At 42.7% G+C, this 14,312-nt stretch overlaps 1 protein-coding gene across 2 annotated transcripts in view; it reads right to left on the reverse strand.

The window, feature by feature from the left end:
• Positions 1-14,312, reverse strand: part of HMCN1 (hemicentin 1) — a 461,110-nt gene that overhangs the window by 397,758 nt on the left and 49,040 nt on the right. For both annotated transcript variants that reach the window (XM_033960229.1, XM_033960228.1), the window contains exons 2-4: positions 11,253-11,323; positions 3,119-3,277; positions 31-153 (exon numbers count right to left, since the gene is read on the reverse strand). In XM_033960229.1, the coding sequence (XP_033816120.1) occupies positions 31-153; positions 3,119-3,277; positions 11,253-11,323 (353 nt within the window). The remainder of the gene's footprint in view (positions 1-30; positions 154-3,118; positions 3,278-11,252; positions 11,324-14,312) is intronic.

Below are 14,312 nucleotides of genomic sequence, written 5' to 3' on the forward strand. Positions count from 1 at the left end.
CATTTAGATTAACTGCTTCATTAACCTTACCTCATTAACTTGCTTTTTGTCCAAGTGGAATACTTGACCAGAACTTGTGGAAGCAATTTCCTCATAGACCTTATAGCCAAGATGACTCCGGTCATCACAATCACCAGTCAGCACAAATACCACCTGGGTTAAGAAAACAGAACAAAAAATGTCACTTACAGATCCAGGTCATCTATCTGTTCATTTAACCTCAGTAGGGAAAGAACCTTGAAAAATGGCCTTATTATGTGAATTTAATTGATCAGGCATGGCCTAAGTACCCAGATAACTTTAATTTTATACTCCTGCATTATGTCTGAGTTAAAAAAAACAACAAAATACCTCATGAATAAACAAAAACTGAACTATTATTTTGCATTCATGGAAGAGATGCAATTGACCTGAAGTCACTGAGCACAAGGAATATTTATGCACAGAGGAGAACATTCAGAATTCAGTATTGATGGCATGAATTTTATTTTATAGACACACAGTGAATGCTTGAAGGAGGTCTAAAGACACAGGGACAAAGAACACCGTGAAAAAATGTCGCTTTAAAGACTAGGCTTATGGAGGTTGTACTCTTTAGTAGATACACAACTCCATCTAGATCAGGGATCTCAAAGTCTCTCCTTGAGGGCCGCAATCCAGTCGGGTTTTCAGGATTTCCCCAATGAATATGCATTGAAAGAAGTGCATGCACATAGATCTCATGCATATTCATTGGGGAAATCCTGAAAACCCGACTGGATTGTGGCCCTCAAGGAGGGACTTTGAGACCCCTGATCTAGATGGAAGCATATCAAGGATAAGCTATAGCTAACTAAAGAAAAACATGAAAGAGCATGTGATGGTACTATAAGCAGGAGATTATTGGGTTATATAATTCTAAGAGGACAGGAGCCACTGAAACAAATGTGGTCAATTAGGATATAGCTTAAGAAGAAAGTAAAATCTCTTGTAAGGGTTGAAAAAAGAGCAGCTGACAAAGGATCAAGGAGCTGCCATGTGGAGTCTGCAAGAAACAGGAATCTGCTAAGGCAGCGCCTCGCAAACTTTCTGGCCGGCGGCACCCGGAAGTGCATGGGCATCGACGCGATGACATCACACGCATGCATCATGTCATCGCGTCAGTGTCGGCGCATGCATGGAGGCCCATCTGGCTGCGACCCGCTTTGGTGGAGGGATCCGGGAGGTGCGGGGAGAGGAGGAGAGTCATCTGCGCCTCACCGGTATGTCATGGCACACCTGAAATCTCAGGAGGCACACTGGTGTGCTGCGGCACACAGTTTGTGATACACTGTGCCAAGGAGACAAAATAGCGAGAAGCAAGGGGTTGTCAGAAAGACTATAGTAAGTCTAGAGCCACCATTCCAGGTGGATATAGTCTTGCATGAAGTCTAAAGAGCCAATGGTTTGGTTTGCTTAGAGAGCAGAAGGTTACAACTTTAAAGACGTATCATTCCAGCCCCCCCACTCCGGATATTCAGTGCTATTTAACCAGTCAGAAATGGCCACTAACTGGTTCAATAATATTTTCATAGCTAACCACAAATATTCAACGTTTACCGCTAAACTAGTTATATGGCACAATTTATCCGGTTAGGCATAGATTAGCAATTAAATTGGACCACATAGATAACAGTCCTATCTTTAACTGCTATAAGGTAACTGGTCAGCCATTGAATATCAGCTTAACTGGTTAAGTGTTTAGTGCCCAAAGAAAGAACAGATATTCATTGTCGGTTACAGAAAATGGCTCAGCATTGGCTATCTACCCCATAAAGCTTACTGCCTTCCTGTATATAAATGCCTTCAGTATAATTTCCTAAAGGAAGGATCTGTGGAGTTAATATTAAGATGATTTACACAACTAAAATTGGGAATTCGCCAGACAAACCTTGATGATTCAAATTTTCACACTATGGATCAGAAAAGCTTTATCTGAGCAATATTTAGTCAGGCTGAAGAGGATGCGGTGAATTCTGGTCTACCAAAAAGCAGATCTAAAGTTAATTGGACAATCAGATTGAATATACTGTATAGGTAAAATTAACGGGACAAAATTGTCTGGTTAATTTTATTAATTCATGGTCAACTGATTATCAATCTCTGTGTGGTTATCTGTGAAAAAGTATTAAAAATACACGGGTCAATATTTAACATTAGTTAACCAGGTAGCAGAGGTTACTACCTGGTTAACCAGCAAGGTTACTACGCGGTATCACCCACCAGGCCTCTGGACAGGATGGCAGAGAGCGCTGGTTGGGATCAAACTCAAACCCTGGCGTGTTCCCCTGGAACTGGGGTAACCCTTTAGGAGTGAGCTCTGGCCTAGGCGCTTGTACCAATCAGTTTGCGACCCAATTTTACTCCAGCCCGATTCATTTACCTCTGTGCCAATCCCATTCCGATTCACACATGCAAATGAGGGGAACGGCATGCAAAGTAGGCAGGGACGCAATTCACCAAAGAAATTTTTGAAACCGACTGGGCTGGCCGATCAACACAAGAAGCGACTGCTACTGTTCTCGGCCTGAAATCCCAGTTCTCTGCTCTACTCTGTTCTCTGCCCCTTCCATAGAACTTGAAAAAAATCAGCAGACAGCGTTAAAGAAAAGCAAGAACAGTGGTCTTCAGCTTGGGCAGATGTCTTTAAACAGAAGCATATTGTGTGCTTGGCCAGTCCAAAGCAGCGCCAGTGGAAGTAAGATAAGAGATGCTGCCCCGATTCTGCTGCTCTCTGCCGCCCTTCCCCGCAGTGCTAGCCCGTGGTTTTAAAGCGGGGCTGCACTGTGGAGAAGGGCGGCAGAGATCCTGCGCGTGCGTCAGGATCGCACACTAGCGACCCGTGTGATCCGAGGGGGGCGTCCCTCCAATCGCCCTCATTTGAATTTTTTGCTGTTGTGAATTGGTCGGGCATGCTGGGATCGGCCACAGATCGGGTACGGAAGTCAGGTTAGTGAATCTAGCCCTATGATCTTGAAACAATTTGAAATGCAGGTAAAGTGACTAGGGTACAGCACTGGATATAACAGCTTAAGCATCATTATGGACACAAATAGACTATAGTACTGAGAAAGGAAGGTAAACTTCTAGCAGTACTTACTTGCGACTGCTTTTGCTGAATGAGCTGCAGGACTTCATGGGCAAGTCCAAAGTCTTTTGATCGCGCATCAGTAAACACATAAACAAAAGATCCAGGAAGAGAAATTTCCAGAGCGATTTTTATTGCACCGATGCTCATCTCGGGACAGTCACCGCCACCCTGTTCAACATTACAAAGAATGCATATGTGAAAAATAATTACGTGACAATCATCAAACATCTTGTTATCTGTATTGAGTTGTATTGTGCATTACTGAGAGTACAAGACTGATGTGATGGCATGTACAGACAATTATAATAACAACCACCCATTTAAAGAAGATCCAATGATAATTTTTTCATTCTTCAAGTTATCGAAGCACGTATAGCATTTATAGATAAAAATACTAGCCGGGAAATGAGTCATGAAATATTCGTCTGGGTGGTCTCTGCATATAGACAAGCAGGTGACTTATCTGTTTATCTTTATATGGATTTTCAGTTGCACTATCTAAAGAGTGCTGATTTTGATCCTACAAAACATGAATAAGTTATCCATAAAAGACAGGGCGGCTATTTTGTGCCAAACAGATATTGCCCAATATTCAGCACTGTTTAACCAGCTAGGAATAGATCTTGGCTGGTTAACTAGTGCTAAGCACTAACATTCAGCATAAGACGGCCACTGAATATTAGGGACTTAGCAGCTAGCCTCGTCACCAGCTATGTTGTGCACCAATTTTCATTGGCTGACCGGCTAAGTTTGGTGGTCAGATAGGCTCATGTAAATAGCAGGTTTATCTTTGGACACTATAATATCAGCTTAACCTGCTATGTCAAAAGTGGCCAAAAATATCCTGGAAATTCAATGCCAGTCATTGGATACGGCCCGGCACTGAATTTCCAAGTTGAACGCCAACCGTGGGAGTTAGCCATCCACCTCAATATCAACCCCATCAACTTAGCCACACAGCCAGATCCCTCCCTTTCCCTCCGGTCATCTCAATGTGTAGCCAAAGCTTAAGCACTGGTCAGCTCTAAATTTTTTTTATAAGTTGCTATGTCATCAATGCCAAAGTTAACCATATAGGGCTCAATTCAGAAAAAAAACTGGGCAATAAGCCATTATAGAACACTAACATTGGTCCACATTTTGGAGCCTAACTCTAGGTGTGAGCACCTACGCCATGTTTACGGTTGGTATAAATGTCACACCCAAATACTGGCAGGTACATGTACTGTATAACTGACAGTATTCTCAACTTAGCTCTTAATTGCTTGGTAGGTCCCTAACATGCCCCATGCTACTCCCAGATCCATGTTCCAACCCCATCATCTGCCCACAGAAGAGAGGTTTCAATAGGAGTAGGAGGGAAGAGATGTGACAAACAGGAGAAGCAGTAGAAGCTGTGGATTTAGGAATGCTTCATTTCTCAGGACTGGGGGAAGAGAAGGAGGCTCATGTCATCATCATAGGTATGAGATAAGTAACCAGAATGGGATGGAGGGTGCAGGCAAAATGCAATCCAAAAGCACCAGTGGAAGCCAAAGGAGTTGGAGGGATTGAGCTGAGACACTATAAGAAAAGTGGCATACCCATGGAGGGAGGAGCATATACTAGACCAGGGCCGGAATCCAGTCGGGTTTTCAGGATTTTCACAATGAATATGCAATGAAAGCAGTGCATGCAAATAGATCTCATGCATATTCATTGGGGAAATCCTGGAAATCCGACTGAATTCCGGCCCTTGAGGACCGGAGTTGCCCACCCCTGTTCTAGATTGTGGGAAGGTGGAGGTACAAGAGAAATCTGATACAGAATTTAAAATGATTTGGCTGGGAAAATGTAAGCTCATCAGGGTCAGTATGGTGGCTCACTATTAATGCTATACATAGGGTTACCAGATGTCCAGGAAAACCTGGACATGTCCTTTTTTTAGAGGACTGTCCAGGTGCCCAGAGGGATTTCCAAAACCTGGTAGTTTATCCGGGTTTTGGAAGTCCCCGAACTCAGAGCCGCAGCTGGAGGCCTTCTGTGCAAGTGCAGACATTGCTCAACATCGACACAATGACATCATAGGCTTTTGCACATGCGCAGAGGCCTTCCAGACCTCGGAGTAGGAGACAGTAGGTTTGGCTGGGGCCAGGGCTGAGGGCAGAGTGTACAAAAACAGGGGGCTGGGGGGCAGGGCTGGGAGTAGAATGGGACGGGGACACCCTAGTCATGTGGAGGACATGGATTCAATTTCTAGGCTAGCTGGGGATGCCATAGAGACAGCATTCAGAATCCCTAGGATGAAAGGGAAGGAGTGTCTCAGCCATTGCTCAAGTTGACACCTTCTGGCTCAACTTGAGCTTCACATGTGCCAGATTCTTGGACAGAACGATGGTCTATAGCAGGGGCGTCAAAGTCCCTCCTTGAGGGCCGCAATCCAGTCGGGTTTTCAGGATTTCCCCAATGAATATGCATGAGATCTATGTGCATGCACTGCTTTCAATGCATATTCATTGGGGAAATCCTGAAAACCCGACTGGATTGCGGCCCTCAAGGAGGGACTTTGAGATCCCTGGTCTATAGACTCTGGTCAGTAAGTGTGACTATAATAGCAGGGCTGGTAGAAAAGCTGGGGTAGCTGTTAATAAAACTTCAGAATGCCATTGCCATTGCCCAAAGGCAGAAGGAAACTGCCATGTAATAAAAAAGCATATTGGGTTTTGTTTGCTTGTTTGTTTTGTCAAGCTGATCTGATTAGTCTTTGGAATTTTTCCCAGCTATATTGAATTGTTTATGAACCTTATATTTATTTGTATTTGTTCACTCAATTTTCCAAAAGGTTCAAAACAATGTGGAACAAACTTATTATACAGTAATATAATAACAATAATACGCGATAGGATATATACATAATGTTAGAAAATTACACTATTCTGAAGAACAGTCATAGGGTTAGTACCCAGGAAATTAGGATTAAATAAATTCAAACATGATAGATCTTATGTCACACAACTGCTGTTAACCTCTGTGTTACTTTCTAGCATGGAAAGAATCTGACCTTTAAAGGAAAAGTCCAAAACTGAAGTATCTCGTCTCATTTAGGGCAACATTTCGCATTCACATCAGTCTCTGTTTTTAGAAATAAATTTCTATGCTGAAAGTTCAGACAAGGAAAACAAAACTGTGGGAATATATAAGGCTATAAGGAAGCTGCTTAAGTCAAATTCATCCTGGCAAGGCCTCCATATCCCTTTTGTGAAAACCCCCCGGAATATAAATGCTAATTAACGTTTTCTCTGCATACAGTGTGCTTTGCGTTTTTTTAAATTTTATTGTTGGTAGATCCCAGGTTCCTCTTTCTTTCTCTCTTTGTATCGGGATCTCTTGATTTTGGTGGCTTTGGTATCCCCTGCACCAGTGTTTTGGGATCAGTGGAGACCCCCACCTGGACTTTAAGTTTTTCTGTTGGTCCTGTGTTCCCAGACTTGCGATTGGCTGTGATAGGGGGGGGGGGATTTGGCTACTTGGTTGTTTACTGTTTTGGCATATGTTTTGCACATACCTTCTTGGGATTGTGTTTTTTGTTATGTTGCAATATTTGGGCTCTATGGGATGGGGGGGGGGGAGGTTTGGTTTGCCCTTTTCTATTGCATATTTTGTAATGTTCAGGGTTTTCTTGTTGGCTAATGTACCAATGCTGATGTTGTTGATTTTGATTACTGGTCATTGTTACCTGTTTATTGTATATTTTAAAATACTAATAAAGATGATTGAACTAAAAAAAAAATATATATATATATATACATATATATATATATATATAGTCTCTCCAGTGAATTACCATTCACCATAAGCCTGTGCAGTAAATTTCTATCTATACTCCTCTATCCCCTTTTCCAGCAGGAATTTGTCCAATCCTTTCTTAAACCCCAGTACCGTACTCTGCCCTATAACGTCCTCTGGAATTGCATTCCAGGTGTCCACCACACGTTGGGTAAAGAAGAACTTCCTAGCATTCATTCTGAATCTGTCTCCTTCCAACTTTTCCGAGTGCCCTCTTGTTCTTTTATTATTCGAAAGTTTGAAGAATCTGTCCCTCTCCACTCTCTCTATGCCCTTCATGATCTTGAAAGTCTCTATCATATCCCCTCTTAATCTTCTGACCATTAAAGTTAGGTGATAAGATGCAGCGCACTGAGTGCAAATTCTCTAAAACATATATGAGAGGCTGCTGAAACGTTCTCAGACCAACCAAGAAGAGAATGATGTGGAGCCATGAAACATATAAGTTATTCCACAATTTTCTTGAAACTTTTTGTTTCATTGCAGAACTTGCAGGACAGGAACAGGAACAGGATGGGGATATTGAGATCCAGTGGGGATGGTGACAAATTTGACCCCATGTTATTCTCTGTTTTGGAGGCCATATCTTGCTAAAGACATGAAAAGATTTGAGTCAGTTCAGAAGAAGGTGACAAAAAGGATATAGGAGTTTAAGCCAAAAGAGATATGAAAAGAGGCTTGAAGACCTGAATATGTATACCCTAAAGGAACATAAGAACATAAGATTTGCCACTGCTGGGTCAGACCAGTGGTCCATCATGCCCAGCAATCCGCTCACACGGCGGCCCTTAGGTCAAAGACCAGTGCCCTTTTTGAGTCTAGCCTTACCTGCATACATTCTGGTTCAGCAGGAACTTATCCAACCTTGTCTTGAATCCCTGGAAGGTGTTTTCCCCTATAACAGCCTCTGGAAGAGTGTTCTAGATTTCTACCACTCTCTGGGTGAAGTAGAACTTCCTTACGTTTGTACGGAAATCGATTCCCTTTTAACTTTAGCGAGTGCCCTCTGGTTCTCTTCACCTCGGAGAGGGTAAACAATCTCTCTTTCTCTACTAAGTCAATTCCTTTCAATATCTTGAATGTTTCGATCATGTCCCCTCTCAGTCTCCTCTTTACAAGGGAGAAGAGGCCCAGTTTCTCTAGCCTCTCATTGTATGGCAACGGGAACTCACGGCAGCCATTTTGATGATGGCTCTGCACGGGGCAGGAGCATACAAAGATCGCTCCTGCCCTGCGTCACCACTAGACCACCAGGTAAGGTCCAGGGACACATAAGGGAGGTGGGTGTGGGTCAGAGCTGGTTCCAAAACTTATTCGCAATTTTTGCTATTCGCGGGCCAGCTCTGCACCTAACCCCCACGAATACAGAGGTAGAGTTGTACCCTTAAGAGTAACAAGAAGAAATATTTTTTATGGAGAAGGTGATGAATACCTAAATTGTCATCCCAGTGGAGGTGGTAGGGTCCAAAACAATGAACTATATGGAGTGCAACAACCATACAGTGAATACTGGCATGGACTTCCAGAATGGTGTTCATATTATTCCAGAAAGGACTTTTTTTCTTTGTCCTTGGAAGCGTGTGGATGAGGGCCAACCTCAAAGGTGCTTGTTTGTTGAACTAGGGAAGGGAAGTCCAGTGGCCCCAGATTAAGCATGGATTGGGAGAGGACAGCAGAGTGGGATGGCTCCAGCCTCAGACTCTTCTTTGGTTTTAATCAACATCTAAACTGTGGACCTGTTGGCAAGGTGGGAATGACGTATGGGTTTTTTAAGGGGGTAATTTCGGAAAGAGGTATAAATCAACTCCTTTTAAAACACAGATAAAGAGGAGCAGGCTTAATGGAATGAGCAGAAGAAGATAAGTACCATGAGATGAACCATGGAGACCTGAAAAAACTGTCCCTGAAAAGTTAAAGTCAGATGGTGAAGCCCGCAGGCTGAACCGAATCTTTGTATTTGAGCAAATGACAGATGGGAAGAGCATCATGAATGACTTGGGGGTGCTGCTTTAATCGAGGCAACTAGAGCCTCAAGAGCTAAGAAATAAAATATAACAAGGTGCATAAGAGGCAGCAGTGCCAAGAAAGCAGAGGGCCATGAAAATGTAGCAGCACAAAGCATGGAAAGCAGAGTAGCAGAAGTAAGATGAGAGGAAGACAACAAAATATGCATTAACTACAACAGAAAAGCATTGGCATGTCAACAAGATTAAGGAGCCTATGTGAGGAGGGAATGAGGAGGACAATTAAGCAACCAGCCACGAGGGACTGGCATCCTGAAAAGTCTGCACCAAAATAGCCAGTATCCCTTCAAGGAAGAGCTAAGAAGGTAAAGATATTGCACAGTGCGGTGACTTTCACCACCTCTAATTAGTGTACCATCCTTTAACCGCAGAAAAGTGGTCAGAGACTCTGAGGAGTGAGCAGCCTGAACCAGAAGTGAGAAGCTATTGCTGGATTACTGCACAGGTCCTGGACCTGTTGGGCCGCCGCATGAGCGGACAGCTGGGCAAGATGGACCTAAGGTCTGAACCAGGAGAGGGATTGCTTATGTTCTTATGGACACTGCACATCACTAGTGAAAGGCCGTGAGGTAGATTTTGTGGCTTCTTTTGCTAGAGATGCCAAATAGACCTAAGAAAGATCAAAATGGACAATGGCAACACCATAACATCAGCTGATGCTATTTATATCAGAGAAAGGACAAACATCTCACATAATTCATGACAGCAGGGCTCAAAGGTAAATTGGCAAAGTTCCAGATCATGCTAGAAGAGATCAATAAGGTACTGACCACACACACTAGACAAATAGCAGACAATATCCAGCAAACTGTGGCACAGTCTCAGCAGACAAACTAGCATCACAGAGGGGACAGCTAAAAAAGAAGAATGCTTTGCTGGCATCATGTTTCCTAGGATTCTAGTGGTGCGTGAGTTTAATGTGGACGCAGGTGATTTTCCATTCCCAAGAGACAGGAAGTTTATGGGACTCGTGAAGCCTTTAGGATTGGGAAGAACATACTATTGACCTCAATTTCATTTTAGATTCTATTGGTTTTTACACTGTGGAGTGTGTGATACAGTGGTTAGAGCTACAGCCTTAGCACCCTCAGGTCTGAATCCTGCACTGCTCCTTGTGACCCTGGGCAAGTCATTTAGGCCCAAATTCTGTAACCAGCACCTAAAGTTAGGCACCTATTTTGGAGGCGCCCAACTAGATAGGCACCTATCTAAATTGAATAACAAGCTCAATTGAGCTTTTTAATCAGCATTGATTGAAACATAGGCGCCTATTAAGAAAGCGTCTCCATCATATCTCCCCCTCCCACCTTTCCTCCATATTGAGATCTTTAATATGTCCCCATACACCTTATGATGAAGACCACCAACCATTTTAGCAGCCTTCCTCTGGACTGACTCCATCCTGTTTATATCTTTTTGAAGGTGGGTCTCCAGAACTGTACACAATATTCTAAATAAGGTCTCACCAGAGTCTTATACAAAGGCATTAATTCCTCCTTTTTCCTACTGGCCATACCTTTCCCTACACACCTTAGCATCCTTCTAGCTTTTGCCATTGCCTTTTCAACCTCTTTGGCCACCTTAAGATCAATGCATACTATCATACCCAAGACCTGCTCCTCTTTTGTGCACAAAAGTTCTTCACCCCCTAAAACTGTACATTTCCCTCAGATATTTGCATGGCCTTGCATTTCTTGGCATTAAGAGTGAACAGAACAGCTGAACTAGAAGAATAAATTTAAAAAGACACTACATAAGGTGTGTCTAAACTAAACTAAAGCTTAACTTTATATACCGGGGCATCAACCTAAGGAAGCTCGACTAGGTTTATAACAATTAAATAAGAACTGAAAAAAGTAAAAACAGAGGTTTCAAAAGAGATTAATTTTCAAAATGTTTAGCAAATAAAAAGGTCTTTAGAAATTTACGAAAAGATTGGAAAGGCCTGGGGCTCCTCAAAGTTAAGGGAGTTCATTCAATAGTTGCGAAAGTTTAAAAATCAGAGATTGACTAAAGATTTTAATTCCTTTAATTCCTTTTCTGGAAGGAAGGGAGAGTTTGAACTGTTGGATGCCTCTGTAAACATTCCATAATAAGGGAACAAGGGGAATAAAAATACCATATAAAATTTTGAAAGAGATGCAAGCACATTTGAATTGAATTCTAAGATAAACCGGGAGCCAATGGAGACTCAGGAGCAAAGGGGGTCACATGGTCAAATTTACTTTTTCCAAAAATCAACTTCACAGTGGTATTCTGGTAGAATCTGAAATATTCAAAATATAAGAGCTTACCTGAACATAGAGTTCCCGGAGTTCATATTGAAATTTCTTTGGATCGGTGGTAATTGTAACAGGACCAATCTCTGTGAAGAAAAAATAATACTGAGATGATTCATGTAGTGACGCTGAGACAACCGCCCCCCACCCCCCCCCATGAGCCTCAGTATAGATATCATGCCTCCAATTGTCATCTTTTGACAGGTGGCACAATGAGGCATAACAAGTTCAGGCCCAAATTATGCCAAACAAACTATGGCTTTGATTCTATAGATGCTACCTAGGAACGCAGCACTTAGCACATGTCAATCTCAAGTTTGCAGAATTGCTCCTAGTGATACCTAAATTGAACTTAGGCGCCTGAATCTGAGGCACACCCTATTCATCCCTGGGTTTCTTGACCTAAATACCGGCACCTACACTACCACCCAATTCATTTAAATTTAAGCCAATTATAAAGTGCTAATTGCTTCTTATCTGCGCTGATTACGCTTTTTAAATAATTAAGTTAGGCGCCTAGATCTGATATGCATGCCAATCTAGGCACCTAACAAGACAGTCTAATAATATTTTGATGCACTGCCTAAACTTCTTGTCAAGGGGGCCAATCCACTCAGCAGGAGATTCAGGGTCAGTCCCCAGCCCAGCCCCATTGATCGCCTTGCCCCGACCCTCGTATTGCTCTGTCTATTGATCCGCCCCAGCACCAGTGGCGTAGTAAGGGAAGGGGCGGTCTGCCCCAGGTGCCATCTTGGTGAGGGCACAGATGCCCATTCTCCTCTCTGCCCCCCTGCTCCATGTGCATGCCGCTTCCCTTCCCCCGTACCTCTGGAATGATCCTGTTGTGAACAGCAACCCCCAACCTGCTGTCACGCCAGCGTCGGCTATTCCTCTGACATCACTTCCTGGACCTGCACCTAGGAAGTGACATCAGAGGAATAGCCAACTCTGGCACGACAGCAGATTGGGGGTTGCTGCATGTGCCAGGAATGTTACAGAGGTATGAGCGTAAGGAAGCAGCACACATGCAGCAGGAGGGGCAGAGAAGGAGCACTGCCGATTTGAGCAAGAGGCAAAAGGAGTTGCCTTCCCATGCTACTAGATTAAGAGAAGCAGGAAAAGACCTTTTATGAAGGCCTTTCCTGCTGCCATGCACAGAGAGGCAACCCAGATGTGCTGCCTCCAGAATTGTATACAATATTCTAAATGAGGTTTCACCAAAGGGGCATCAATACCTCCTTTTTCCTACTGGCCATACCTCTCCCTATGCAACCTAGCATCATAAGAACATAAGAACATAAGAAGCGCCATCTCCGGATCAGACCTTCGGTCCATCAAGTCCGGCGATCCGCACACGCGGAGGCCCTGCTAGGTATACACCTGGCTTATTTTATAGCCAACCATATCTTTATATGCCTCTCTCAAGGAGATATGCATCTAGTTTGCTTTTGAAGCCTAGGACTGTCGATTCCGCAATAATCTCCCCTGGGAGAGTATTCCAGATGTCAACCACTCTCTGTGTGAAGCAGAACTTCCTGATATTAGTCCTGAACTTGCCCCCCCTTAGCTTCATTTCATGTCCTCTTGTCCGTGTCAAATTGGACAATGTAAATAGTTTTTTCTGCTCTATTTTGTCGATTCCTTTCAGTATTTTGAAGGTCTCGATCATATCCCCACGCAAGTCTCCTTTTCTCAAGGGAGAACAATCCCAGTGTTTTAAGTCGATCCTCATATTCCAGTTTCTCCATACCCTTCACTAGTTTAGTTGCTCGTCTCTGCACCCTCTCCAGCAGTTTTATATCCTTCTTTAAGTAGGGAGACCAATGTTGGACGCAGTATTCCAAGTGGGGTCTGACCATTGCCCTATAAAGCGGCATTATAACTTTCTCCGATCTACTCGAGATTCCTTTCTTTATCATGCCCAACATTCTATTTGCCTTATTTGCCGCTGCCACGCATTGTGCCGACGGCTTCAGGGTCCTATCTATCAGTACACCCAGATCCCTTTCTTGTTCACTTTTTCCCAGAGTTGCACCTGACATTCTGTACTCATATTCCTTATTTTTACTGCCTAAATGCATCCTTCTCACTTTCACCGGAAGGGTTACAAAGAATTCCATGAGTCATATTCTGCATGATTTCCTCACTTATTGAGTTACAGAAAGTCCAAATTTTTATTGAATCAAATGTAAAAAGAACATATAATAACAGTAGAATTATACAGATTGTCCTATGAAGCATAAACACTGTTAGGACGGGTTAGATAGGCTAAATGTATACACAGCAAATATTGCAAAATATATGAAATCATGATGCTTGTAAGAGTTGAAAAGGGATAAGGCATTTAAGAACAAAATAATTGTATTATTTACTTTAAAGAGAATGGTCAGCTATTCAACTTTAAGAGAAACTGGGCACTCATTTTAATTATTCCAAACAGAATTATTGCGGTTACTTCTATAAATACTATTGTTTTATCCCTCCAAAAATATTCCTCTTAATAGCATTCAGATGTTGGGATGTATGATAGAATATTCACGTGACTGTTTGAACGTTGCAATATAAAAAGAAAAGCCATTGGCAACTCAAGAAAAATTCAGAGTTGGTCAATTTAAAGTTTTTGCAGTCAACCGCAGAGGCTCTACTTTCAAGTGTACCCCCAACATTTAACAGACTCCTTATCCAGGGAGAGGTATTTTCCATTGGTTTTAGCACCCCCCAATAATTTTGAAAAATTGACCCCCTACTGTCAGCCTTACATTGCTAGCTGTCAGCATTTCCTGTTGGCCTAAACAATGTCAGCAAAGGCCTATGGGAATTTATATTAAACCAGTGGTCGCAAACTCACAGCCCACCAGGTACTATTTCGAGGCCCTCGGTATGTTACCATTGTTCTGCCAGCCTCACTGTTGTAACCTCAAGCAAGTGCTTTCCTGCATCTTTCTGCATGTTGCACTGCTTTCAGCTGTGTCTAGCTGAAATTATCAGAAGCAATTAAGGAAGGATTTATAAACTATAACAAGTTTTACCTCATGCAAAGTTGTCATTTCTTTAATAAGACATTAACTATTTTTT

Source organism: Geotrypetes seraphini, chromosome 10 (assembly GCF_902459505.1).
Source record: "Geotrypetes seraphini chromosome 10, aGeoSer1.1, whole genome shotgun sequence".
Taxonomy (NCBI): domain Eukaryota; kingdom Metazoa; phylum Chordata; class Amphibia; order Gymnophiona; family Dermophiidae; genus Geotrypetes; species Geotrypetes seraphini.